This window comes from Heliangelus exortis, chromosome 14 (genome assembly GCF_036169615.1).
Source record: "Heliangelus exortis chromosome 14, bHelExo1.hap1, whole genome shotgun sequence".
NCBI classification, from domain to species: Eukaryota; Metazoa; Chordata; class Aves; order Apodiformes; family Trochilidae; genus Heliangelus; species Heliangelus exortis.
Window position 1 is genome coordinate 3,563,862 of NC_092435.1, and position 27,980 is coordinate 3,591,841.

The following is a 27,980-nucleotide window of genomic DNA, read 5'->3' on the forward strand; positions in this document are numbered from 1 at the left end:
GTAAGGCAGGGACCCAGAGAAAATTACTGACCAAGAGGTTAAAGATCAGGGTATGGCAAGATGGTGTGTGGAGGGCTGTTTCTCTGATTGGGTGTCCCACGGCATGAATTCCCTGAGGAGACCTGAAGGCAAGTGCTCATCAAGCTGCTGTCACCCATGTGTGGGTCTCATCACCCTCTGATTTGAAGTGTTTGTCTTAGACTGCTTGGGATCAAACCATAAACCGACTGTCATGGCCTCAGTAGTTGTTCTGCAACCTTCTCCAGTTAGTGTTTCCACCAAGAAGTGCTAGAGATTAATGGACCTCTCTTCTCTTGCAGCTATTGAACAGGAGAAGGAATGTGTGAAATCTTCCTAGAGTGAGATGGCCTGGCAAAAAGAGCTACCACTTGATTTTTTTTTTTGCTTGGAATGAAATAATGTTTTGGTTTTGTTTTTAATTACATCATATGTATGTATAGGAAACAATTGCATCACCTAACCTAGTGTTCCACCATGTTGGCAGCTTTGGCATTTGGGGGCAACAAAATGTAGCCCTCTCAGTCCATCAATAGCCTGACCCAGCCCCATCTCTGCTACTCAGCTGGGTCCTGTTGACAGTGCTGATCTCAATCTGATGTGGAGATGAGCAGCAACTACAAAGGCTCCTGGTGATGGATCCCTTCTGCCTGTGGGAGTGGGGATTCTTTCTGGCCTGGGTCTGTCTTGCATAATCTTCACTTGTGGTGTTCTGTAGCCTCACTCATGGTTGGTTGGGTTTTTTTCTTTCTTTCTTGGGGGGAAAAGTGAGACATTTATAATATAATAAATGTAATTACCTACCTGTGGCTTGTGGCTTTTTCCCTGGCAAGGTTCAGACTGCAGCCTGGCTTGCCCTGGGGGCTGGGTAGGTTTCTGATGCTGCAGCAGTGCTTGCAATTTGGTGTTGCTCAAAGGGGGGCTATACAGGATGGTTACCTGCAGGGTGAGTCCAGCTTGGTGCTTGTCCAGATTGCAGTTTCTGGTGGCCTCGGGGAGACCAAAGCTGGGAGCATTGCTGGTGTGGCACTGGGAGTGTTGCTGGCTGAGGCAATCCCACCACCATTGCAGTTTCTTGGTGCATCTTCAAGTAGAGGCTAACCTGGGCTTCTGCCTGGAGATTGAGCCTCTTTCTCTGGCAGCAGTCGGGAGCTGGAGGCAGCAACTGTCCCCATCCTGTAGTGGGAGCAGCACGGGAGCAAGCCCTGGTGGCCATGGGGCAGGGAAGCCACCACACCTGAACTGTGCCAGGCACCTCCAGACACTTGCACTGGGAAACTCACCTGCAGGCTGTGCAGCGTCTGGCAGAGCCAGGCTGCCATGCTCAGCACACACTGTCACCTTCCCCAGCAGCAGAGGGGTTACTGCTGCTCTTGAAATAATGCCCAGGAGTTTATTCAAGTCCTTGCCAGTAAGGGCTCAGCCCAAGTACTGATTAACCAGGAGCACTCAAAGCTTCCTGCCCTCTTCTCAAGTGCTGCAGTGAGGATCGGGCTTCTGACAGCACCCAGATCTAAATAAAGCTGGGAAGTTTTGCACTGAGGCACCCCACAACTCACCCTAATCCTTGCACTTGCTTGGATTTTTCCTGGTGTGGGGCACAGGTGGGAAGAGCTTTGCAGCATGCCTTCACCAAACAGCACATATGTTGCTTGCCCCTGGGTGTGCTGAGCTCTTTGGAGGCTCACAGCTGGCGTCTGAAAGCTGCCAGAATTAAATACTTGTTTCTGGCCCCCTCAGCTACATTCTGCAGATTCCAGCATGCCAGTGGGGCCATGCAGGGAGCTATGCTCCATTTCAGCTCTGGTGTCATGCAGCAGTCCCTGAACTTGTGCCTGAGCCAGGGCAGGTGAAGACAGAGAGGAGCACTTTATTTTAAGAAGAAGCTGGCTCACACAGGAGAGAATTTTTTATCATCTTTCCTCTCCTTGGGGCTTTTTTACAAAAGATTATGCCATGAAAAATTATTTTCTTCACCTTTTCCAAATTTATAACCCCCCATCTGTGATTTATTCCTCTTCATAGGCAGCAGCTGGGATAAGACACCTTAGGGAGCTAGAGGGAGACAAGGTGGGGGCTCAAACCCATGGCACCGATGGTAGCAGGAATGTATCCAGTGCCCAAGCTGCAGGACAGCCATCTGGGATTTTTCCACGAGTGGCTGAGATTGCTATCAGCTGTGCAAGCACCTTCATGATGCTAGGAAACCTCAAGGGGTGGAAAAACAAATAAAGTCTCTCTGTGGCGGGTGTCACCCATGAGGCTGTGTTGCCTTGCTTTGTCAAGACAAGGCAGAGGTCACTTTCCTCTCCCCAAGGAACACTGCTGTCCCCAATCGCGAATACAGCCCCTATTGACAATACGTAGTGGAAGTGAGCAACTACATAGTATGTGTCGTGTAGTGCAATGTCTAGTGAGGAGTTTGCCAGGACTACTCCAGTGAGTCCTCCCACAGTGAATAAGAAGATGAATCCTAGGGCCCATAGTATTGGTGGGTCCCATTTAATTGTCCCGCCGTGTAGTGTGGCTAGTCAGCTGAAGACTTTAATTCCAGTTGGGATGGCGATGATTATTGTAGCGGATGTAAAGTACGCTCGGGTGTCTACGTCTATGCCTACGGTAAATATGTGGTGGGCTCACACGATAAAGCCTAGGAATCCAATGGATAGTATGGCTCATACTATGCCCATGTAGCCGAATGGTTCCTTTTTGCCAGTGTAGTAGGTGCCCCACAGTTGGTGTTGGTGACACCATGTGGTGTCACAGCTCCAAACCTGCCTGGATGTGCAGATGTGCATACATTTGTGCTCCAAATATACACCCTAGGAACATCCTGTAGTCTCCTCCCATCCCGGGCTGCCAATACACTGACCCCCTGGGCCCTCACCCCACCACCCCTTCCTCATCCTGCTCTGCTTCTCTTGTTCCCCCTCTCCTTCACCAAATCACTGACGCTGGTATTACTTTAATCCCTGGCTTAATTTAAATCCTCCACTCCTCTCATGTTTTTCCAGGGGGGGAGGAGGGGACTGATGGACCTTCATAGCTCCCACTGTGTGCTGAGGCTGGTACTCCGTTTGGATGTCCAAAAAGCCATGGATATCCATACAAGGAGTTCCTGTTGTAGCCCCTCCAGGTAGGATGCCCAGGGTACCTCCCAGAGCTGTCTCTGGTTGTGCACCAGGCACTGGCAGGAGGAAGAGCTGGCAATGTCCCGGGGACAGGTGGTTTCTGCTCCCTGAAAACCTCTGCAGCCACACATGAGTCTGGTCTTACCCTTCCTGTCTCCTTTCCCCTCACTGTCTGTCCCAGGCTGGAATCACCTTGCCACTAGTTTTCCTTTGAACCACCTGAAGCATTCCTATTTGCCCAGAAAACTTCTTTAAGGCATTCTTAAATGTCAGGAAGAGATCATTCGGGGTATTTGTTATTTTATTTCTGTACATCCTCCTCAGGCAGCAGCTGGGCTCCCGCTCGAAGGGTGAGGGACAGACCCCCGGCACAGGGCAGCGGGTGCCGGGCATGCAGGGACTCTGTGCGGGGGGCTGTGCTCTGCGGGCAGGGAGGGGCTGCTCGTGGCGTGGCTGCCGTGGCTCCACACTGACCCCACGGAGGCTTCACCACTCATCACCGCCCAGGGCGGGGTTCCCATGGAAGCCTCACCACTCACCACCGCCCAGGGCGGGGTTCCCGCGGTGTCTGCCCTCTCGGCAGTGGGGCAGCAGCAGGGAGCTGGTGGGGGCGTCGGGAAGGAGGAATGAAGTGACAAAAGGGGAACGGGAGGGGACTGTAAGGAGACCGTGACAGGACGGGAGTGAGGGCAGTGACAGGAAGAGACAGTGCGGTGCTCTGCGGGGGGCACTGACCGCGGGATGGGGCTGGGATCACCCGGCGGGGCGGGATGAGGCGCGGATGGCTCCGCCCCGCTGCCACCGCTGCGCAGGCGCGGGCTGAGGCAGCACCTGCGCCCGGCGGGCGGCTACGGCGCGGAGGGAGGTGAGGGGGAGCGGGCTGGTGCCATTGACCCCGGCCCGCAGAGAAGGCTTCAGGCTGGCGGGCCGCCCCTTCCCTCAGCCCCTTCTCAGGGGCCCTGCACCCTCTTGGGGCTGCATCCCCACGCCTCTCCTCGGCCTCTCCGGCCTGAGGGTCCGGCTGTAGGCCGGGGGAGGGCCGGGCCGACAGGCAGGGTCTCTCCGCCTTCTGCCCAACTGGAGGGGCCGGAGAGCAGCCCGGGGGGGCGGGCCGGGGGCATAGCATGCATCTCCCACGCACAGACCCACTGCTTTTATCTGCAAACGGGCTGGCGTGCTGCGGGAGTGTTACCTGTTCGGCAGCAAGTCGAGGTTAGCCAAAGGGCTAACCAGGGAACGTGGGCTGCAAACAGCGTTGTTAACGCCGGTGTCATGCCTGGCAGTGTTCCTCTGACCTGCCAGGCACTGGAGTGGCCTAGCATAACCTGTTAGTGATTTTTAAAACGTCTGCTAATTGCATGCTAGCAAACCATTTCAAAGTGTGAACTCCTGTTAGGAGTGTGTCAGTGATGCCGTGTGTCAAGAAGGGCTTTGGTGGCAGGAGAGAGGGACCAGCTTGAACCCCCTATTTCCCCGTTTGGAAAAGGAAGAGGTTTTGCAAAGCTCCCCTGTTCAAGAGGGAGTTTCCCAGAGCCATCAGCCCCAGGGAGCCGTGGTGCACTTCTGTTTGTTTCATGCAACATTTGCATTTTGGTTTTGCGTTAGAGCCACTGGGTTGTGCAGATGCTTCTCTGTTATCCTGTGCCCCATCAAGTTAGTTCAGCCATGCTCATGGGGTGTTTCTGTGCAGGGGAAGTGAAATTGGTGAGCCTTTATTTTTTTGCACGTTCCGCAGAAACTAACTTGAAGCAGAAGCTTCTGATTTTTTTGCTTTATGGTAAGCACTGGTTGAAAGAGCTGCAAGAAGAACAGAAAAAAGGTTGAACAGAACCCTCTGCAGAAGGTGATTTTTGGCCTGGAAGGAATAGGAGTGCTGGTCTGAGCAATGTCAAATGCTTCTGTTTCAGATGGTTGGAGGTTGGTATCGTAGTGTCATTTCCACACCCTTCCTAGGAATGTTAGTAGTGGGTATAAGTGAGACAGCTCTTGTGTTTTCATACCAGGCTCTCACCAGCTGGCTTACTCTTCTGCTTAGCAGATTCAGGTACATGTTGAATTGTTGGATCAGATTCTGGTGTATGTGGGTAGGCAGGCTGAGCAGATGAAATATACCCTGGACTGAGGGGTGACAGAAGTTGCATAGCCTGTGCACACATGCCAGAGCTTCTTCAATTTACTCTTTTCTTACTGTGGGTTTAACCTCTGTAGTGTACTGGCTCTGCCCTGATCAGAAATGGGCTGTGTTCCATTTTACTTATGGCAAGGGAAACTCTGTCCTCAGCACTTCGTTTCTGACTGTTTTACTCCAGCCATAATTACTGCACTTTCAGCTTCCTAGAGCTCTGCTGTTGTTCTTCCAGCCTGGGTCAATGCTACAGAGGCAGTGCACCAAGCACAACGCTGGCCACCTCACTGATTGATGTTTGTTTTTTAGTGACTGTTATGCTGGAGGAAGGTGTTCCCTGGACAGTCCTGGAGCCAGAGCAGGTACAGTACAGACTGCAGCCAAACAAACCTCTTATTCCATGTCAGGCCTTTACCTTCACTTGCAGAATGTCTCTGGGAGGGGGAGGGGGAGGACTTGATCTTTCTCTTGCAATGCTGACTATGGAACCTGTGGTGCAGGGGCTGCAGTGTAAACTGGCACCTGTGAAAAGCATTGCTAGAAAGGGGCAGCAGAGAGGCTGGGTCGCTGTGTCTGGGAAACACTTTCTGACTTGTAGAGATCACACACAGAAAACAAGTGCAGTTCTACTTGGAAGGTGAGTCGGCATTTTTAGGGTGATTAAGAACTGATTTGCTCAGTGACTTGTATTGGTGTTAGGCCTGTACATCTTTTATATCCTTCCAGCAACACAAGTCAGATATAAGAAATTATTTAGTTAGCAATTACACAGTGGAAAGGAAGGCCTGTTGATGGTGATACCTGGTGACTGGGCTGGTTTTGTGACAGCCTGAGACCACAGGCCAGAAGAGATGTTAAACTAGTGATAGTATGTTTGGAAAAACTAGACAAGCTTTCAGATACAGACTTTTCACCAAAAGTCTTATAATTCATACTAAACTCTCAACAGTTTCTTTTCCATTGCACTTACAGTGGTGACCTGTTGCTTCCATTTTGCACCTGATAGATGACTTGGGTGCCTGAAAGCTTGTCCAGTTCCCAGCTCTGATCTCTCTTACTAGAGAAATCACCTCCTACATACAAAAGTTGTTAAAAATGGGAATGGAAATACCATATTCTGGTCTTTCGTGTGCGTCTTTCTGCAGAATCCATGAATCAAATAGCTATTTTGTAATATTTCTGAACCCTGCAGATTGCCTTGGTACTGCAGCCCTCTGTCCTGCTGCAATGAGTGGGAAGTCTTTACTCTTAAAGGTCATTCTCCTTGGGGATGGTGGAGTTGGGAAAAGTTCCCTCATGAACCGGTACGTCACCAACAAGTTTGACTCACAGGCTTTCCACACAATTGGTGTGGAGTTCCTAAACCGGGACCTGGAGGTGGATGGACGCTTTGTGACCCTTCAGATTTGGGACACGGCGGGACAGGAAAGATTCAAGAGCCTGAGGACCCCCTTTTACAGGGGAGCAGACTGCTGTCTGCTGACATTTAGTGTGGATGACCGGCAGAGCTTTGAGAACCTCAGTAACTGGCAAAAGGAGTTTGTCTATTATGCTGATGTGAAGGACCCTGAACACTTCCCATTTGTAGTCCTGGGCAACAAGATAGACAAGCTTGAGAGACAAGTGAGCATGGAGGAGGCCCAGACCTGGTGCATGGAAAATGGTAACTATCCATACCTGGAGACTAGTGCCAAGGATGACACCAATGTGGCAGTGGCTTTTGAGGAGGCTGTGCGACAGGTGCTGGCAGTGGAGGAGCAGCTAGAGCACTGTATGCTGGGCCACACCATTGACCTGCACTCCAGCTCCAAATCAGGGTCTTCCTGTTGTTAGGAGCTTCTGCTGCTTCAGGAACATTGCTCAAGCCAATGGCTAGATTGGAATAAGCACGGACAGCTCGGGGGCACTCTGAGGAGAGTGGCTACAAGGACAATAGGTGGTTTGCTCACTGTGGTGTTGCAGTCTCACCATCTGAACTCTGGCTGGAGTTTTTGGGCTCGGGGTGTGTATCAGCAGGAGGGAACTGTTCAAAATGCATGTGAGCATAGTCCTGCTTCCATACCTGCCTGCTTTAGCAGGTTTAAAGGGATGAGTTAAAGCTCTTTATATTTAATAAAGAAAAAAGCAATCTGATCTGTACCAAAAACTGCCTGGAAACAAAGCTGAGAGCACTCTTGGACACTCTGTGAAGTATATATATATATATAAATACTAGATCCACTAAACTTGTGACTTAACTGCCAAAGGGAAGCCTGCTCAGAGTAGTGTATGAAACTTGTGGAGAGTAGCTCATGCAGCTGTGAGAATCCCAGATGCTAGAGAAGCTGAGATGTGTTTATCTGTTCTTTGAGATAAGTATCCTGAGGCTGAATTGTGCTGAAAATTGTTAGAGCTATGATCTAAAGCACCATAGGAAGGAGGGACGGGCCTGTTTTTGAATGTGACAGCATTGCTCTTTGTACCTGCTTTTTTCTGTGTGTTTTTCCTCACCTCTAACTTTGTCTTGTTTGAGTGTTATTTTTTCAAGAGACTGTATGCTGCTTGTTTAATATATGTTTCCTTGTCTCTTCTGGAGGCTCAGACCACTGGCTCTCACTTCTCGTATCTTGAAGCTCTGGGTCATGTCAAGGGGTTTATAGTAGCTCAGGTGTTCTGGAGTGTGAAACTTCAGCTGGTTTCTATCACAAGTAATCACCATATTCAGATGACATGCTCTAGCAGACCATGGTAGTTGAGTGAGATGTCTACTATGTGTGCAGGGTAGATGGGGGAGTCGTGTGTGGTCAGCTGTTAAATCCAGTCCCTTGGTGTGTGGGGCTGAGGACCACTGTGCTTCACCAGCTGATGGGTCAACATCTGCACAGATGTTCTCATACTGCAACATAGAACCCTTCACTTCATTACCTGCTGTGGTAGGTGCAGTGCTGCTGAGCACAATTAACTCGTGCTGTTGTCCTGCCCATTACTCCAGAACATTTTATCTGTAATCCATATTGCACACTTTACTGGGAGAGGATATCCATTTAGATAATTGGCCTTTGTTTACGGCTGCTGTGTTCAGTCCACTGGGGAGAGAGCTGCACTCATTCCACCTCTGTTCAAGGTGGCTGAAAAATGGGATGTGGGGCAGGGAACCTTCTAGAAAAGGATGTCAGGCATTACTGATCTCTGCTTCTGACTGCTTCTAGGTGTTAGTCCCAAACTATTTCTATAGCAAAAAGGTGAGTGCCTGCTGACTGCTGTCTTTTCCATTATAACTTTATGTTCTGCAACTTCCCACACTAACATTTGTCCAAAACTCTGACTTTTCCCATAAGCACGTAGCAGTCTGCCACAGGGAGAGCTTCCCCGAGTACGTATCCACTCAGTGCTGAATGCACCCCACATGAATAAGCTACTGGATGGTAAGTTGTGTAGCTCAAATCAAGCAGCCTCACACTGTGTTTTAGAGCAGGGCAGTCTCTTCAAAAGCTCAGGGCTAACAGGAGAGGTGCCTGAGGACTGGAGAAGTAGATGTCACTTCAGTTTTCACAAAGGGCACAAAGGAAGATCCAGGCAATTACAGAACAGTCAGACTCACCCCCATCTCTGGAAAAATGATGGAGTGGCCCATTCTGGAGGTCATCTCTAAGCACATGGAAGAGAAGAAGGTTATCAGGAGTAGTCAGCATGGTTTTACCATGGAGAACTCATGCTTGACTAATCTGAAAGCTTTCTATGATGTTGTAACTCAATAGGCAGATGCAGGGAGACCAGTGGATGTGGTCTGCCTTGACCTCAGCAAGGCTTTTGATGCAGTATCCCATAACATCCTCATGAGCAAGCTCAGGAGATGTGGGATAGAAGAATCTGCAGCAATAGAGCCCAAAGAGTGGTGATCAATGGTGCAGAGTCCAGTTGGAGACCTGTGACTAGTGGAATCCCCCAGGGATCAGTGCTGGGTCCAGTCCTGTTCAACATCTTTATCAGTGATCTTGATGACAGGAACAGAGTGTCTGCTCAGCAAGTTTGCTGGTGACACAAAGCTGGGAGGAGTGGCTGACACCCCAGAAGGCTGTGCTGCCATTCAGAGGGACCTGGACAGGCTGGAGAGTTGGGCAGGGGAAAATTTAATGAAGTACAAGGGCAAGTGTAGAGTCTTATATCTGGGTAGGAACCAGGGACCAGTACAGGCTGGGGACTGAGCTGCTGAAAAGCAGTGAAGGGGAAAGGGACCTGTGGGTGCTGGTGGATGGAAGGATGACCATGAGCCAGCAATGTGCCCTTGTGGCCAAGAAGGCCAATGGCATCCTGGGGTGCATTAGAAGGTGTATGGTTAGTAGGTCAAGAGAGGTTCTCCTCCCCCTCTACATTGCCCTGGTGAGGCCACATCTGGAATATTGTGTCCAGACTGCTCGAAAGAGTCCAATGCAGAGTAACCAAGATGATGAAGGGAGTGGAAAGGCTGAGGGATCTGAGTCTCTTCAGCTTGGAGAAGAGAATGAGGGGTGACCTCATGAATGTTTATAAATATGTAAAGGGCAAGTGTCAGGAGGATGGTGCCAGGCTCTTCTCAGTTATGCCCAATGGTAGGATGAGACAATGGGTCTCTTGAGCATAGAAGTTCCATATAAACATGAGGAAAAATTTTTTTACTGTGAGGGTGACAGAGCACTGGCTCAGGCTGCCCAGGGAGGTTGTGGAGTCTCCTCTGGAAACATTCAAAGCCCACCTGGACACATTCCTTTGTGACCTCCTGGAGGTGACCCTGCTTTTGCAGGGGGTTGGACTCGGTGATATTTTGAGGTTCCTTCCAATCCCTAATTTTCTGTGATTCTGTGATTCCTCATCTCCTGCAGGATGTGCAACTGGGTTGGTTAAACCATATGGCAAAGAGAAATCACTAAGGGATCAAAGGGTATGGTTATTCCTGAATGTACCCAGCTAGACCAGTATTTGCAGTAATATAACATTTACAGACTGAAACCAGTAATTGGTTTTGTCTTTTCAACAGTGTATCAGAAAACACTTTTGTAACAGAAATCTGCTTTGCTTCCCTCTGTCACTACATTTTAATTTTCAGCCTGGGCTCTCGGCAGGAAGCTGCATGATTTTGCTTCCCTTTAATTTTTTTCCTGACATCTTGGAACCAGTCCCTTGAACTCCACAGGGTTGTAACGAGGCATGGTTTCCATAGGATGCCAAGACAGGAATCAGCATATGGGTACTGTTCTTTTCTATTGTCTTGCCAGGATGGTTGCTTATTTTGAGCTGCTTTCTCTCTTAGTTGTCAGAACCTTTTAGTTTTTTTTTCTCTCATGTCTACTTGCCTGTCCACACTTCCAGAGACAGTATATGTTTTCAAATCCTTGGATATCCTGCTCTTTAAATGTGGGCTGGAGTATGTGGGATCCTCCAGCATCTTACTTCAGCTGTTTCAAAACACAGCTGGACACAGCCAGTGTGACCTAGTAGGAGATGATCTCAGCCTTGGAGGAGTTATGGAGTGTGGCTGTCTCACATCAGCAAGAGTTGGTCTGAAACCCATCAGAATCACTGACTCCCCTGATGTAAGATGCTTATAAGAACACACAGGCCAGAGGCAGGAGTGATAGTGAGGCTGTTCCCTCCTTCCTCACTTCGCCACCACAAGCAATAGCAGAGGGCTCAGAGTTTTTTATCATGGATCCCTGGAGAGTAAAGGAGTGTCTCCAGATGAAAGCAGTGAGCTGCACTGTCTGGAACAGATGCTGTAGTGTATCCCTGTGTGCTTGCAAAGGAGGATGAGAGTTGCAGTGTGTCTCCCGGTGCCATCACTCCCTCCTTCCCACATCCCTCTTGATTTTGCTGCTCTAGGCCAAGCAGTGCAGCTGTAAGGCAGTGCAGCTGCTTGGTGGTCTGAGGAAACTGAAATCTTATTTAGAACTGCTAGCTGAGGAGCCCGAAATGGCTGCAGGTGCCCTGGGGTTGCTCTGGGTGACCGAGGCAGTTCACACAGCGCCAGCTCGTTCTGCCTCGGCCGCGGGGAGGAGACGCAGAACCGCGGGTGCGGGACCGGTCCCACCCAGGCCGCGGGAGGGGCATCATCCTGGCCAGGCTTGGCCCCTGAAGGAGGCCGGGGCACCCACGGTCGTCCCTGCCTGAACACCCTTGGGTGCCGCCATCCCCTTCCCTCTCCTCTCCCTGCGCACGGGAGGGTTCTGTCTTCATTGTCCCAGCGTCCCTGGCTAGCAGTGGCACAGGGCCGGCTCCCGTAGTGGCAGGGCATGGGATGAAGGGGTGGGAGTTGCCTTGCCTGCTTGCCAGCAAGGCAGCCCCTGGGACCAGCTCCAGAGCCCCTGGTCCAGGCTTTGTGGGAGCAAACTGCAGCCACATTTCAGCTGCTAGGCAGGGACAGTGTTTGGTTGCTCTGGCTCCCCTCCTTGGAGCTCTCAAGGTGGGCCTCAAGCTTACAGAGATGTGGTGTGATAGCAGGCAGGGCTTTTTCTTTCTTTTTTCTGTCTTTTCTCACCCAGTTCCTGGAGGACACTGGATTCCCAGGGGAGGAGTGGTGAGGGCAGGTCCCACATCCCCAGATGCGGTGGCAGCAAGATAGAACCAAGACACACCCAGCAAGAGGCTACGTATGTCCTTTGGCCCTTGGAACCTGCCCAGTGTCCTGGCCATGCTGGCCACTTTCACACACTGCCTCATGCTGCTCTCCCCAACTCTCACCCCAGCCAGGGGGCACCAGTCTCTGCCGGGAGAAAGAGAATGATGTTTTGTTCCCTGGCTTGATCCTGCCAAGCAACTGATTGTACACACACAGGGCCCTTTCAGAATGGGGAGAGGAGGGTGATGGCATCTGGGAATGCAAGGAACAAGGGGCTCCATTGATACTGACTCCAGCCCCACGAGTTTCTGTATGCTGGGGCAACTTTAGGGGTGCAGACACAGCTGTGCACTGAGCTGGGGCAGCAGCAATAATGCAGGAGCTGAACCTACCCCAGCAAGGCTGCATGGGAAGCCTTGCTCCCTGCCCAGAGGGAGAGTGGGATTTGGGATGGAGTCCTATTTAGGAAGAGTAGCAAGGGTAGGTAACAGGATGGGTAGGTAACATCCTGGAAACTCTCAGCTCACCCTGCTGCTTCATGGACACCTAGCCATGCCTGAGGTCTGCCTCTTGTGCAGATCTGCTGCAAACAGGAGCAGAGCTGGGTTTTGAGTGTGGGACTGGAAGCATCCCTCTGCGGCCTCACTCACTGGAGGCTCCTGAACTCAGCTCCTGGGGAAAATGTCCAAGAGAAGCACTATTTGAACTGATAGTTTTTTTGGTGGCTGCTGTGGAAACATGCATCTCAGGGCAGCCAGTGGCCTCTCCATGCAGCAGCACTGTGCAAGCTGTTTGTAACCCTGCAGCAAGTGGCATTCAGCAACCAGAGTGCATGGACAGGACACCACGGGCCCCGTGATAGTCAAATCCACCCTTGTCCCTAAGCAAGACTGTCCTGTTTCACACAGGGCTCTCTGCAAGAGGGAGAACCACATGTCCTGCATGGCTATGGACGTGCTTGTGCCATGGGCATTGCCTGATGCAAGCTGGTGAGATTTGCTTCAGCCACACTGATACCTTTGCTGGGGTCACTACATCAGGAGAGGTGGCAGAGGCTGTCACCACATAGGCTGAGTATTAAAGGGCAGCAGCACACAACCAAACACAAGCAAGTAGCTCCTACAAGACCCTAGCTTTCCTTTGGGTGGCTGGAGGACAAATGGAGGGCTCCCCAGCTGGGAACAAAGATTTTTTGAAGTCAGGGTTATGAACTTCATGGCTGGAGTGGGAAGGAGGGGTGGGCAGTATCCTACAGTGGCTGCTGGCCCACACGTGGGGCTGGCAAGTGCCAGGTCTTCTGGGACCTTCTGTTCAGCAGCCTCCCTTTTCTTGCCTTTTTCTCTCTGGGGCAGGGAGTGGTAGGAAAGCCAGAACGACAAATAGACCAACAAAGAAATATCTTGTTCAGAATGTTCTTAATTTTAATTTATTTTCTTTAATTTTTATAAAATACATCTTGTAAGCTAAGACTCTAAAAACTTACTCTTTTCTATTGCTTGTTAGCAAATTGAAATTCTAGATCAGAAATTAAGGAAACACTTTCAGTTGATTAACTCTTTCTGTATGTGTGTGCACACATGTGTGCATGTGTGTGTTTGGGGTCTGGGGACAATGGTGGGAAGGAGGATCTGGTTACCTTTTATTAAATTAATACCAAAAAAAAAAAAACAAACCAGAAAGTCCCCAAGACAGATAGTGTTGATGTGAACTTCCAGATCTTGACTAGTTTCTCCCCACCCTGCTATCTCTCCTGGCATCTCCCCCCACCCCAACCCATGTGCGTTGGTAGCCTGGACAACCTATTTCAGCATTCCTGGCAGCAAGGATCCTTTGAATGCTCTGCTCAGCAAATCTGCTCCTTTATCCTTGCACCTGCTGAAACAGGCACCTAAAAAATTTATAATAATAATACAGACAAGAAAAAATAAAATCCATGCAAGATGGAGCTATAGTCTGCCACTGAAAGTAGTTTCTCCAATAAATAAACACTAAGATTAGCATTAAGGAAAGGCAGAAAAGAGCAAAGCAAAATACCAGTGGGTGGGGAGGACTGGAAACAGCATTTTGGCAGGTCTGGTTGGACCCATGCTACCCAGCCAGAGGGCTTTCCTCCAGCTGCAATGAGGGAGAGGTTGTTTCTACCAAAGCCCTTGCCCCACTGCTCCACTCCATGGGAAAAGACTGAATTGGCATTAGAAAGGATCTGGTTTGCAGAGTTGGGCTGTGTTCCTGCCCCGTGACTCCCAAACCACTGCCTTTCCTTCCCTCCTCAACTCCTTTATGGGTTTCAGCTTGAAGTGAGATGCTGCCAGTCCCTCCTGCCCTGGTAGACACAAGACAGTCATCCTGACTTGCAGGAAACATGGGGGAAATAGTGAGGGGATAAAGGGGTGGAAGAAGGGGAAGTTACATTTGATGTGAGTGAGGAAGAAATGAAGCTCTCTGACACAGAGGTTAGAGAAGAGCACCATTGTGAAGGGACAAGAGCGTGCAACAAGCTCAGTGCTGTAGGGTGGGGAAGGGTCCCAAGAGTCCAAAGGGTCATCCCCTGCCTGTGGAGGCATTGCTCTGGCTTTATGCTCCCAGGGCACAGTGCAGAGGTGTCATCTCTCTGTCAAACCTGCCTGCCACCTCTCTGCTGCCTGGAGGGTAAATCCAAGAGTCCCCTTTGCCTACAGAGACACCAAACTCCTTTAGGCTTTAATAGGGGCAGCTGGGTTAGGGCTTTATGAGCATTGGGGTCAGCACTCTCTTCTCCACAGCGGGAAGATCCTTGCCCTGAACCCCCTTTGCCTTGGCTGCAGCAGGCGATTTTGAGTAAATTCATCTTTGCTAAAGGAAAAAAAAATAATCCTCTTATTCTCCATCCACAGGTGGTGACAGCAGACAGCTCCAGGAGAGTCTCTAGCAATGGTACCAGGACTGGTCCAACTTCCTTTTCTCTCTAGGTAGCCTCTTGCTACTCATAGAGCAACCTATATGGATTTCCTCCTCCCAGGAGCATGAAGGTCTTTGCTCATACCTAGGCAACACTGGGACACTGGAGTAAGTCCCTCCTCTTCTCTGGCTGTTTTTGGTGGGCTTAGCCCTAGAGAAAGCTGGTTATGGATGAGCAGAGAGAGAAAAGTGCATGAAGAGGTGTCCATTGGTGGGAAGCTCTCCTTCCTGGTCATGCTCAGTACAATGGATGCGAGGCAGGAAGAGGAGGGGAGTCAGCAGCAAAGGCAGAGTTAACGCAGGAGACCTGGTGTCAAGTGGCTGCAGTGTTAAAGCCTCAGGGTTAGAGAAAAGAAGGCCATCTGGTCTGGCTGGGGTCTGGCTGGGCTCCACCGCAGGCTAGAACTTGGTGCCTCGGCCCATCAGCTTGAGGACAGCAAAGTTGTAGGTGGCAGCAATAATGAACGTGAGCTGTGGGTAGGAACAGAGTGAGCAAGGGGGAAAGGGGGAGAAACAAAGCTCCCACAGGTGAATGGAGTGTGACTCCTCTCTGGGGTACACCCAAGGTGCCACCCCCCTCACTCAGCAACCCGATAGGGCAGTTGCCCTGTGGAGTGCCATTGTCCCACTGCACCAGCAGGACACCACAGTGTTGCATTGCTGGTGTAAAGCAAGAGGAGAACTTGGGAAAGGTAGAGGATTTAGTGTATGGGCAACAGGATCTCTCCCCAGTGGCCTCCTAGAGCCTCTACAGATCCCCTCCGCCTCTGCCTTCTTATGGCCTGAATTCTCTATCTGCACTTATGTACTAGAAAATTACACCCACAGGCTCTGTCACATCCATGCCCACCACCTCCATATCCTCAACCCCCACATCCTTGATGGGTGGGGGAAAATTACCAAGCAGAGAGAGCACTGACTCACCAGTGAGACCAGTGTGGCAGCTGCCCCCACAAAGGCTGCAATGAAGAGGTGGAAAGTCATCTGGAACTGCAAGGGAAGAAGTGGGTGAGCTCCTGGGATCCCACGTGCTGGCTGGTGAGGCCAGTACCATGGTGACCCCCTGAGGGGAGTACATGTTGGGTGACAGGAGGTGCTTACCTCACTGGTCTTGCAAATGGAGAGCAGGTTGGAGCCACACACCTTGCCAGGGAAAGCATTCCAGGGCAGGATGCCTGGTGAGACACAGGGAGCTGGGTGTGCTGGGCACAGCCACCATCCAGCTGTCCTGCTCAGCCACCCTCAGCCACTGTGTCACCCACCCACCCACACACACACACACACTCACACTCACACTGACACACACACACTCACTTCAGCACTTGCCTCTGCTTTAGCCCAGCTATATTCACCTAACTTGGAGCTCACCATACATCCTGGCATCCGCACACAAGGTGCCAATGCTGGCTGAGGTCTTGCTGGGGTTGGCAATGGACTGGCAGGTGGTCCAAGTGTTAAAGTAGATGTAGACAGGCACTGCAGAGCAGGCGAAGACCAGGAGCCAGATGATGGTCAGGACATAGGTAATGCCCACAAACTGCAAGGGGCAGGACAAGGGCAGAGCAATGGTTACCAAGTGGCCAGAGACATGGAAGCACAAGGGTACCCAGGCAGGAGAGGGTGCAGGGCAGGCAGGGTACTGAGATGCTGCCTACATCTGGCTCCACACCACACCACCCCCCAACCCCAAGCAGCCAGCACAGAGCAACAGCCTCAGCTGGACCCCACTGTGGCTCCTGGGGCCAGACCTGTCCCACAATCACAGCTGGCTACCTATGCATGGGGGTGACCTGCAGCAGCAGTGGAATGACTGCGGTGTCCCACGTCAGGGGGGGAAAACCATGGCCAGAGTGAAGCAGAGCGTGGCCTCTCACCCACCTCAGTGTGCAAATGTGGCTCTCCTGCCCTCCCTCTCTGGTGCCACCCCGACTGACCCCTGAAGGAACCACAGCCATCACCCTCCATTCCCCCAGGCCACGGGCTCCACTAATCAGCACTTGGTGATGGTTCCCAAGCACAGTGAAGAGGCCAATCTTGGGTGCCGGAGAGCCTTAGGCTGTAGCACCCTGAGGGTGCTTCTGGCTCCACCAATGCTTAAATATGAAGAAGTTTCATGAAATATGGCCATTTGGGCTGCTTTGTTCGCCAGGGGCCATGGCTGACCTCAGGGAGAGTGGGTAGGCTGTGCTTCCCTTTGGGATACCCCAAAACCCGAACGGCCACAGTCTCCTGCCCTTTGCCCACGCTGAGCACGGCGAATCCGCTACAGGCGCGCGAAGGGGTGCGAAACCCCGGTTAAGATCACCTTGTCAGGATGTCCTAGCCACTTTCCCAAACACTGACACACCCGCTGCAATGAGTGAGCTCGCTGGGGGCCTCGCGCTCCCCTCCCTTTCGGGCCCCCGGTTACCGTTGCGCTGAGGCCCTTGCCACAGATGGTGGTCTTGTAGTCCCCGAAGATTTGCCGGACGGCGCCGGTGGTGTAGAAGCCTTCGGCCAGCAGCAGAGCTCCGTAGAGGAAGAAGAAGGAGGCTGTGCCGTAGATGAAGTACTGAAAAGCGTGGATGCTGCCAGGGAGAGAAGCAGGCAGGGATGCTCAGGTGCCAGGGCAGTGCTGGGGAGCTCAGCCCTGTGTGCAGCATGGCAGGGCAGACTGGCCATGGTGACTTACCCTCCCCGTGCCACCCCCAGGGGGACTGAAACAGAGGGTGAAGCCATGACAGGAGCAAGCCAGGTCAAAGCCGTGGCGAGCGAGGCTGTCAGCCACTGCTGGCTCCCCTGTGCCCTCCATACCTACCTGGTGCAGAGATCCAGCAGTAGCGAGGGCACCTAGCAAGGGGCAGATAACAACAGGCATGAAACAGAAATAAGTGGCCACTGGACCCTGCCATGCAGCTGTGGCACCGGCACACACAGAGGTCTCCTTGATGCCCATGTGGCAGCATAGCCCTGGGCAGCCCAGTTGGACACCTCCTCCCAGCACATAGCAAGACAGACACGAGAGGACACGACATGAGGGCGATGCGCTGCAGCACTTACACGTCAATAAGATACTCGTAGTCCTGGTAGTTTTTGGAGAAGTAGGTCTCAATGAGCTGCTCCGTGCCTGTGAGGGCTTCATGCCCACAGCCACAAAACAGTGCTACCCCAAAGAAGCACAAGCCAGTAGCAACCAGTGAAGCAAAGGGTGCCCCGATGAGACATCTCGCACAACACTCGAGCAAACCTAGAGGGAAGAGAGGGGAGATGTGATATGGCTGCTGGGACAGGGAGCACTTGGAGCCTGCAGCTCAGGAGCAGGCAAGCAGAGTGTGGGGAAGATGCCTGGCAGAAGGAGGGAGGCAGGTTGAAGGTTGAATGATCTGTTGTGGTGCTGGAGAGCCAAACCCAGCAGCTTCCCTGAGAGCTCTCTATGCATCCAGGCAGGATCACACCCAAGTGTGCCCAGGGACAGGGGTTGACAGCAGCACGGCAAAGCAGCCCTGAGGTGTGAGGTGGATAGGGAGCTGAGGTGCAACCACTGTGCTGACCCATGCAAACCACGATGGAAATACAAGGCAGTGCAGCATAATGCCAGCAGGACCCAGCACACATGGGTTCCCTGCTGCTGGCACAGCCCAGCTGTGGGCAGTGGCAGTGCCAGCTCCCTGCTTTTTTCTTTGGTCATCAAAGATGGAGGGAACCCAGCACCTCTACAGAGACAAACCCCAGCAGAGATTCAGCTATACAGCCTGCCCCAGGGCAGTGCTCTGAGCACCCCAGGCTCCTGTGTGGCATCACCTGAGCATCCCTCATCCCCTCTCTGGGCACTCCATAGGCAGCTCGTGCTGCAGCAGCCCCATTACAGAAGCAGATGTGGTTATGGAGAGAAGCCATATTAGTTCCCCAAATTTCAGCACTTGAACTTAGTTCTCCAGGACAGATATCTGGCAAGCAGCCACGTGTACCTGTGTGTGGGTAGGGAAAGCAAGGGCACATGCTAAGGTGCTGCTTGGATTTCCTAAATGCTAGACTTTTTTTCAGCAGTGGGGCCATGGGCACCTGCTCCTTCTGCACTTTGGGGCTCTAATGTGCAGCACTGTTGGCTCAGGTTGCTGGTTTTGGAGGTGCTCAGCCAGCTGCTATCCTCTCCAGTTTGGGGGCAGGCAGCCAGATGGGTTTGCATCCACTAGCATCTGGTTTTGGAGCATCAGTTTGACTCCATCTAAGTTGCAGTAACCTCCTGCCTGAGCTGTGCAACACCTCTGTGCTCCCCTTCCCCAAAATGCAGGCTCCAGAACCCCACTGGTCACAGATACTGCCTGGGCACATCCCATCTGGGCATTTGTGCCTTGAATGCCAAAAAGGTGCCTGCAAGAAGCATTCCCAAACCCTTTCTTCTTCTCAGATCTCACAGTGCTAATCTTCTCCCTCAAAGGACAAGAAAACCATGGGGTCCAGGAGCAAGGTCACGAGGTGGCACCAAGGACAATGGAGGATTGTCCTGGCATTGCCACCCTGGAGTCTGCCCTGTGCCAAGAGCAAACAAGGAACAAAGGCAGCACTATAGGGGAACACTTGCCCCCCTCCTGTTTGTTTGTCTTGGATACAGAAGGTCCAGGAGGATTCCTGCCCCTCCTGGCCAGTGCTGCTCCCTGAACCTCATTGGGACCCACAAGAGTGGCCCTGCGCACCCAGTGGAGCAAAGAAGCCTTTTTTATTTTTATTTTTGGGCACCTAGCAAGTGGAGTGGCAGGTGCCCAGGACTGGGGTACACCAAATGGTCCTTGTTCCTGTCCTGCTCCTGCAATGCAGCAGGGCCTGGTAGGCTCCCTGCCACAGCTCTGGCCCTTCAGGCTTTGGGAAGCCACATTGGGGAATCCTGGGTGGGAGAAGGGAGGAGAGAAAGAGCCCTTGTGCCTCACAGTCCTGGGTCCCATACTTGGACTCAGCTGCTGGAGCCAAACAGAATTCTGCAGACAGAAGGAGAAGAAGGCAGGGTGCTGGCAGCCCAAGGCACCCCTGGGAACAGGGTGCCACTGATGCCCAGGGGGGGTATGCCAGCAAGTATTAGTTCTGGTGTATCTATCAATAGGGAAACTGAGGCACAGGAGTGCATTCGTTTTCCCAAGGCTGCCAGCATACAAGTGGCACGAGCTGTGGCAGGTCCCAGCACCCTGCGTGCACCTCCCAGCCCCAGGCAGGAGCTCTTGTCTCTCCAGCCCATGTGATGGAGGGCCCAGGTGGCACCAGCTGTGATGACATCTGTCCCCACAGGCAGCGAATGAGACCTGGGGACAGAAAACCACTCTGGGAAAGACAACACCATCCCTGACCTACACTCTAAGGCATCATCCCCCAACAACTGCTGTGACTGGCATGGCTACACGGGAGCCACCAGGACCTTACCGGTGCCAGAGGAAGGTTTCAGCAGGCTTTGCTCTGGGACAGGGTACCCAGAGCCACCAGCAACAGCTCTCTGGGTCCCCACCACCCTCACCCCATACTCACCCATGGCGTTGGACTTGGTCAGCTCCCCCGACTGCCTACTCGGATGCTTTGGTGGTGTCTGCGTGAGCCCTCGTCTCCCTGGCAGTCCCTCGCCCTGTATTTGCCCCTCTGAGTGCCTATCCCGCTGTCCAGCAAAGAAAAGGGCTCTCTGAGTGACAGCCACCCCCCTTAAAGGGACAGGACTCCGCCTCTCCTCCCTGGCCCCCTCGGCAGCACCCCTTGGCTGCCAGCTCCTGGGTGCCTGCCGGCTCACAGCCCTGCTCAGAGCTTCGGGAAGAAGAACCTTTTGCAAAAGAAAGAGAGCAGCTTGGGGAACTGGAAGGGGTTGGTGGGGGCCAGTGGGGTCATAGGATGGCTCCCTGTGGCTTTGGGGATTACCACCCCAGGTTTGGCCGGGCTGTGTTTGCCCTGAGCTACCAGGCACAGCAGGATGGCAGTGATGCCCTTCTGTTACTCTTGGGGAACAGGGGTCCCCTGTCTCGGGGACCTGCTCTCAGCCTTGGAGGGGTCCAAACTGGGAATTTTCTCCCTTTTGGTAGGAGTTCTGTGGCTGCTTTCCCTAGACCCTTGGACCCTGTAGGGGACAGTGCTCGGGGGGGCACAGCAAAGGGGTCCCCAGGTGCCGGGTATGGCTCCAGGGCTGCAGCAGATGGAAACAACTCCTTTGGGTGCTCCCACTCCCCTAAGTATCCCATCTCCCTTATGTCCCATGGGTGCTCTCAGCTCCTCCTGCGTGGGGTGGCTGCAGAGCCAGCACAGGGCCGGGGATGCCTGCAGAGGGCAATCGTTCCCTTCCTGGCAGGCACGAAGAAACAAAGCCGGGCTTTGTTCCCCGCTTTGTGCCAGGCAGCGAGGTGGCAGAGCGTGTCCCCGAGGTGTCATCGGGGATGGGTGCTGGCAGCATAGGGCTGTTCCTGGGATGCAGCAGCCACCTCGTGTGATCCACCTGGAGGCTCCCCCTGCCCCTTCCTCACCCACCTAAACAGCTTCCCCCTGGCTTCACCGCAGGTTTGGGAGGGGAACATCACTTGGGAAGCTGTGCATGTGCTTCCAGGGCTGCACCCCACATCCGTGAGACCCAGCTCCTGCCTTGGTTTCCCACTGTGAGGCATGGTGGCAGAGGTCTGCCCACTGTCTCCAGCCATGGGAAAGGCTGGGATGGGACAACCAAGGACGAGGCCCTCTGTCACTGCTGTGGGTGGCATCCTCGAGCACCTCCCTTAGTCCTCCAGGTGGCACCCAGCAGTGTTATTGTCTGGCCATGGTCACCTTGTGTGCAACATCCCTTTGGAAATAACCTGTGACCCTTATAGCCACTGGAAACCAACAGGGCCCAGCCTGCACCTCTAACCACCAGAAGGAAAAAAATATGATACACCCCCCCAAAATATAACACGAAATATAATATAAAAAAAAAAATCACATTGGGAAAAAAATACAAGCCCTTATTTTTGCTTTCTACAGAAATTCCAGCCTTACCAACTCTGCAATTTCTGAGCACCCTGGGGGAAAGCAGGAGCTTTGCTCTATCAAGAAGGCGGGAAACTAAGGTTTGTGATTTCTGCATGAAGTGGCTTAAAATTCTGGATGGCTGGGCACAGTTTATGAGCATGCATTTCCCTCCTGGGCTGGTAACCCCTTGATGCTGTCACTAGCTGATGCTGCCACTCACTGGTGCTCCAGAGTGCTGCCAGAGGTGCTCCAGCGTGTAGGGACAAAACAGAGAGATGGGGAAAAGGGGGAAATCCTCTGCAGCATGCAGCTGCAGAGAACCTGCCAGCCCTCATAAAGGGTTCCTTGTTGGCATATCCCTTCCAGAGAAAATGCTGCTGTTCTTCACACGAGGCAGAGGAGAAACATTCTTTTGCTAGCCAGGAGAGTGCCATGCCAGGCTGGTAAAATATCTAACTAAATAAATATTAAATAAAATTAATAAATCAAAAGAATAAACATGCTTATAAATCAATCCAAGTAACCTTGAAATTTGTTCTGACCCTTGGGTGGTGGCCAATTACATCCAAAATCACCTCTCAAAGGGCAATAATTAAGGGTTTAACTATCTGCACTCATTAATAGAGCCTGTGACTCCCATCCTGCCCCTTGCAAGGTGTGCTCAGCTCACAAAGCCTTTCCTTCCCCAGCCACTTCACCAGCTGGAGAGTCCAAGAAGTGTCCTGTTAGCAAGTCCCACAGGGCAACTCTGCAGCCAGGGCAAGCAGCCAGGGATAACTGGGGATTTTCTTGCCCTTCAAAATCTGCTCTCCCAAGCAGCCCCATCCAACCTGAGGGGAGGAGTCGACCTCAGGAAGGTTTTAACAGCCCCAGCAACATCTGTCCAAGTTACTTCCTCCCGATGGTGCCAAGGATGCCTGCTGGAACTGGGCCCACTCGCTGCTGCCTGGGCTTGGCTGCACTCCCTGCCCTATTTGTATTCCTGGGATGCTGCAGGACTGCAAAATGTACTAACAAAAATTAAATTAAACAAATTAAAAAAAAAAAAAAATCCAGTAAGCTGTCAGAGGATAGGGGGAGGCACACTGAAGGACAGTTTTGTGGGATGGCAGAGGTAGAGCAGGGGTGGTTCAGGAGAGGAGCAGCCTAAACCCCTCACCTGGCACAGCTGAGGGCTGGGAAACGTGAACCAGCTTTGGACCCTGCACCCTGAGCCACACAGGGATCATCTACAGCTCTCAGGATGAGGGGTCCCTGTACACAGGGCTGCAGACAGTGTGACAAAGCCCTGCCAGATAGCCTGGGGGCAAAGCCCCTCCTCCCTGATAGCAGAACTCCTGCCTGCATCAGCTGCAGCTTCTGGACTTTGGGACATCAGTGGCAGACATCACACCCAATGGCTGAGTTCATCTTCCTGTCTAGTTGCCCTTCAGAGATGATGAGCCTTCTTTTTGGTGTGACTGGATCTTTTGTCCTGTAGATGCCTGGTGTTTTTAAATTACCAATTTTTAAAATTTGGAAGGTGTTCTTGTCCAGCCTGTGCACCATGTCTGCAGCTGCAAACCTTGGGGCAGAGGGGCCAGTAGCCCTCCAGCTGTGCTCGGGGAAGGATGTCTGGCATCTCAAAGACAAGTCTTGCAGGAACCCTGCTGCTGCCCCTCTGCCTTCACATCTTTCACAGGCTGTGAAGCCCGGGCTGGCAGGGCCACACAGATGTGCCTGCACGGCTGCTTGGAGCTGCATCGGGGGGAAGGGCAGAAATCAGGGGCAGAAGCAGCTTCTGGCAGCACAACCCAGGTCCCAGCTGATGTGAGAGACAGCCCAGGCTCCAAAAGGGTTGCTGGCTGCTCGCTGCTCCTTTTACCCACCAAACAGCTCTGTTATTTACTGCAAAAAAATGGGATAATGGGCTAGTCCAAAGTGCTTTCTTATTCTAGTTTCTAGTTTTCCCCTGGGATTCTTACCAAGGCTGTTGCCCAGTGTAGCAAGTCCCCTGGACTAATTACAGGATTGTGGAGAAAGTAATTTCTGTCCCCTCTTTCCCCCCCCTCCCCCCAGTCTGATTTTCCAGCAGATTTGCCTTCAGTGTCCACAGCTTTTCTCCTTGATTTGCTTCCTAAAGGAGGGTGAACAGACACCTCAAGCTGATGTTCTCTGGGCTGTTCATTGCTCTCTCACTCTGATAATTTTCTTGAATCGGTCTCATTTCAGAAAATCCTGTTGTCACAGTCCATAACTATTATTATTTTATATTTTGTGTAGGAGGAAATATTAGCCACTGAGCATACTCGCCCCACAAATTGCAAAAGTAACCAACTCTAAGATTTAAGCGAATTAATACGGTTTATTTAAGGGAAAATAACACCAGGCTCGTAGTGGGTCTCAGAAAAGGGTTAGTAGTGGGAGAAAATACAGGAAAATGGGTTTGTTTGAACAGATCAATCACCCTGAGAGAGAGCTTTTAAGAAAAGAAAAGGAAAAGAAAGGGAACAGATTATCTATTTTTCCACCCTCGAGGTCCCCGGGGAATCGCCCGCGGTCGCTGTCTCCTGAAGCCGATGCTGGAGGAACTGGGAGGGAGCGGATTGAGTGGGAAGGGAACCCCACTCCTGCCACAGCTGCTGCTGTCGCTGCTTTTTCCTCTGGATTTTATAGCCAAAAATTTCTGCTTCTCATAAATTATTCCCAGCAGCTACAAATCGGTAACCGCCGGCCTTCCCTTCTGTATTCAGGAATTCCAATACTTCCTTCTCGTTTTGTGTTGGACACCGATTTGCCATACCTGTCTGGCAACTTTGGATCAGGATCCATCCTGATTAGCATTTTATCTTGTCAGTCCTGTTACTTTAAGGGGCTGTTACCATACCAGAGAGAGGTCTGTTGCTGAAAATAGCATCTTTTGAAATGAGTTTACACAGAGCAAATGGCGCAGGCATTTTGCTGATTCAAGAGACTTTTTTTTTTTTTTTTTTTTTTCCCCAGTTTACTGCCATGTCCACGCCACCTGTACAGGAAAGACAAATGCTGTTCTGCCTTCTTGGAGCCTGTGGTGTCTGAGAAGAGCAAATACAGCCCAGGATTACTCTGTTTGCCCCTATGAAGCCAGAGTGGGCTCTGTAAATGGAAGGTACACACAGCACTGGATCCAGGCTCATCTCTTGGTTATTCTCAATGTTTTTCTTGCTGCCCATGGGACCCATTTTGAAAGGCTCACATTAATTTGTGTGCCGAGGAGGTGCTACCTTGTTCCACACTTTCCCTGAGCCCAGAGGAGGGAATGTGATGTTGAGGGAGATCCTGGGTTATCCGGGACAGTCTTTGAGCAGAAGATGTTGTGCCCTCAGTGTTTTATCATGGAACAGTAGCTGGGGAGGCGAGATTCTACCTCCATTTCTCTCCAGAGCCCAGGAAGATATTTTTCCTCTGGCCCACCCACATGCCAGCCCCAGCTCCAGCTCCCTCAACATCTGCCAGGGGTGATGACACTGCCAGAGACCAGGGGATAGGGGCTGAACCAGCAGCCCTGAACCCTGTCCACGGGCAGGCAGAATGTTTCCCATGGTCAGTGGGTGACAGCTGGAGAACACCATGAACAACCCGGTGTGCACTGAGGAGGTGATGGCCGGGCTGGGGGACAAAAGGACAGCAGTGAGAGCCCCCAGGTGGCATCACTACCACAGCAACATGTGCCAAGACACAGAGGGCAAGCTGCAGCATTTTACTGGAATGCAAACCCAATGGTAGGATGAAGAGCTGGGTGTGAAAGATGCTGAAATTTGCTACCCAGCACCCACTGCCACTCTCCAGTGGTGCAGACGTAGGCAGCTCTCAGAGGGCAGCAGTCACACAACCCTGCAGCTCCCCTGCAGCTGAGCAGGGCAGGAACAAGATCCTCTCCTGGGGTGGCCCTGGGAATGGAATACTCATTTGCTGCTGCTATTGTTACATTTACTTAGATGATGATGCCTCTGTGTAGACCCTCTGTGCTGTGAAGGGATAACTGGACTCACCCCGCAAGGTGACGAGACATAGGGACAGGTAAGATGCATTTTCCAGGATGCCACTTGCAGAAGGGAGCCCAGGACAGCCACGCCCAGAGCCCAAAACTGCATGGGAGGCAGAAAACAGAATGAGGAAATGAACCTGGGTTCAACAATAGTCTCCTCAGAGCACCATCCTCCAAGTTGACCACGAGACCCCCCACACCAGGTTGACACCCACTCAGCATATTGTGTCCCCCCAGCCACAGCTTCACTGACACTGTGACACCCCCCAGCTCCATGGGGTACAGGTGCAATTGTGCCTGATAAAGGCATCAATTTTGCACCCAAGATCAGCCAGGATGAAGAGCTGCAGGGGGAAGGCGTAGTGGAGAAAGAAGCCTGTGGGATCTTGCAGGCTCAAAATCCAGTAGATTACCCACAGAGTAGTTGGAAATTCTGGAGATAACTGGAAGAGGGGTCAAGCCAGTGCTGTTGCCCCTTAGCATTGTTGCCCCAACCCTCCCAGAGTGCCATCCTTGCCAAGCAGGGCTCTTTCTGAGGGCAGAGATGGCAGCATCCTCAGCCAAAAGAGGGTCCTGCTCCAGCCCAAGCTCTCTCCCTGTAATTCCCCCCCCCCACACTCCCAGCCTCAGGAAGGAACCAGGATGCATCACTGGGCAATTTGAGGACAAGTCAGGGAACAAAGGGGTGACCCATGGGAAAAGAGAATAGACACAAAGATGGAAAAGAGTCAGGTCACCCTGGGGGAATGAGGTACCCACTGAGTGTCTTAGCATCTGTGCCAGGTTTTGCTGCTGGCCTGAAGAGTCTTGTTTGACACTTATCTAAATTAAATCACCCTGTTCACCATGCCCAGCTTGCCAAGGTCACAGGACCAACTGGTATCACTTCTTCAGCCTTCTCTCTGCCTGCAGTTCCCTCTGTGCTTGTTCTATCTGCAAAAACAATCCACATAGTTTATCCAAAGCAGAGCTCCACTGGTGCCGAGGTTTGCAGTCCATGGATGGGAAAAAGTAAGTCAGGCCCATCTAGGCCATATTTTCAGTATGTCTTCTGCCTACACATGATGGGGGGAGGGGGTGGGAGGGTGCAGAACATACATGAAGTATTTCTTTCTGCCATAAAATATCAGAAATATATTAGATGTGTGGCTAAGTGCCTATTAGATGAGGGGCTGGTCGCTTTTCTTCAATAGCTTTCAGGAGAGCAACATCTGAAACAGAGACCAACCTGCATGGAGGATGCCAAAGGGCTCCTTGTGCAGGCAGTGACCAACTCAGCAATGCAGAAGAACCCCCCAAGGCAGTGTTGAACTGAAAATGGTCAAGACACACCCCAAGGAGCACCCAGAGGAGCTGGTATGATCCTCCAGGATTCACAAAGGACCTAGTGTTGGGCTGAAACAGCTCAGAGAGATCACTTGGGATGGTCTCTCCCTGATCACCCCTGCTCTGGCATTTTGAGCACTGCTGTTTGAGTGCTTGTATCAGACATAGCCCTGGAGAGAGCTGCTAGGTCACCTCGGAAGGGGAGGAGAGAAGGGATGACCTCTGCACCTGGCTGCTCAGGGACTGGGATGGCCACCACAGCCCCACCAGCTGGATCACCTTGGCTAGTCCCACAGCAAAGAGCATCCCTCTGCAGCCACTGCACGCAGCAACTGCCCCATGCCACACCAACAGCAGGGATATTTTCAGCCTGGAAAAGTGCCACAAAATCACAGAGTGACATTAGCTAAGTTGGTACCAATGCCTGTCTTGGTTCACCTTGCAGTCTCCTCTGAGCCATCCTGCCTGGCTCAGCAAGGCACTGGGTCCTGCTGGAACCTCTACTTAAGCACCACACGCCCACTGGGGTCCCCAGCACCACCACCATCCCATCCCCTCCTCCCGTGATACAGTGCAGTGCACCTTTCCCTAGGAACAGCCCCAGATCTTCCTGGGACCCCATGACCTTCATGGGCCAGTGCAGATGTCCTGCTCTGTGCCACTGGTGGCTACACCCCAGCCATGTGGCCAGCTGCCCACTTGCCCTGCTGAGCCATTCAGGCTCCCTGCCCGTGCTCTGTTGCCAGTGGGGTCTCAGTCTCCACACCAAAGCACTGCTACAGGGCACTTCTTGGCATGCACTTCTTACCCTCAAGTTGTTCTCTGTCCTGCTGGGAGAATTAAGCACCTGCAGCCCATTATACAGCTTCTCCAGGGAAAGATGGTGGCCAGCATAACACTGGGGAGCCAGATGAATTTGCCAAA

At 52.2% G+C, this 27,980-nt stretch overlaps 3 protein-coding genes across 17 annotated transcripts in view; 2 read left to right on the top strand and 1 right to left on the bottom strand.

Annotated features, from left to right (window-relative positions):
* The window catches only part of LOC139802384 (thymosin beta-15A homolog), a 70,756-nt gene extending 69,935 nt beyond the window's left edge, over nucleotides 1–821 (top strand). Inside the window, exon 4 of the mRNA XM_071757524.1 lies at nucleotides 321–821. Within this exon, the coding sequence (XP_071613625.1) occupies nucleotides 321–358 (38 nt within the window). The 3' untranslated portion in view covers nucleotides 359–821. The remainder of the gene's footprint in view (nucleotides 1–320) is intronic.
* Nucleotides 822–3,950: 3,129 nt separating this feature from the next.
* RAB9B (RAB9B, member RAS oncogene family) lies at nucleotides 3,951–22,733 on the top strand. Of its 14 annotated transcripts, none has more exons than XR_011728573.1 (6): nucleotides 3,951–4,014; nucleotides 5,584–5,636; nucleotides 14,719–14,890; nucleotides 21,737–21,809; nucleotides 22,091–22,167; nucleotides 22,426–22,733. XR_011728573.1 is itself a non-coding variant. In XM_071757514.1 (3 exons), exon 3 carries the CDS (start codon nucleotides 6,502–6,504, stop codon nucleotides 7,105–7,107), a length of 606 nt encoding a protein of 201 aa, XP_071613615.1. In that variant the 5' UTR covers nucleotides 3,957–4,014; nucleotides 5,584–5,636; nucleotides 6,467–6,501; the 3' UTR covers nucleotides 7,108–7,856. The 14 variants fall into 14 exon arrangements, 3 of the variants coding, with proteins under 3 accessions (XP_071613615.1, XP_071613618.1, XP_071613617.1); XR_011728579.1 differs by lacking the exon at nucleotides 22,426–22,733 and adding an exon at nucleotides 10,113–10,171 and having other exon boundaries at nucleotides 22,091–22,248; XR_011728578.1 differs by lacking the exons at nucleotides 3,951–4,014; nucleotides 22,426–22,733 and adding exons at nucleotides 4,318–4,476; nucleotides 6,467–6,578 and having other exon boundaries at nucleotides 22,091–22,249.
* PLP1 (proteolipid protein 1) lies at nucleotides 13,246–20,416 on the bottom strand. 2 transcript variants are annotated; one of them, XM_071757512.1, is made up of 7 exons: nucleotides 20,273–20,416; nucleotides 17,822–18,008; nucleotides 17,193–17,349; nucleotides 16,151–16,319; nucleotides 15,884–15,957; nucleotides 15,707–15,772; nucleotides 13,246–15,253 (listed from the first exon to the last, which is right to left on the bottom strand). In XM_071757512.1, the coding sequence occupies exons 1-7, from the start codon at nucleotides 20,274–20,276 to the stop codon at nucleotides 15,182–15,184; spliced, it is 729 nt and encodes a 242-aa protein (XP_071613613.1). In that variant the 5' UTR covers nucleotides 20,277–20,416; the 3' UTR covers nucleotides 13,246–15,181. The 2 variants fall into 2 exon arrangements, with proteins under 2 accessions (XP_071613613.1, XP_071613612.1); XM_071757511.1 differs by having other exon boundaries at nucleotides 17,088–17,349.
* Nucleotides 22,734–27,980: the final 5,247 nt, after the last annotated feature.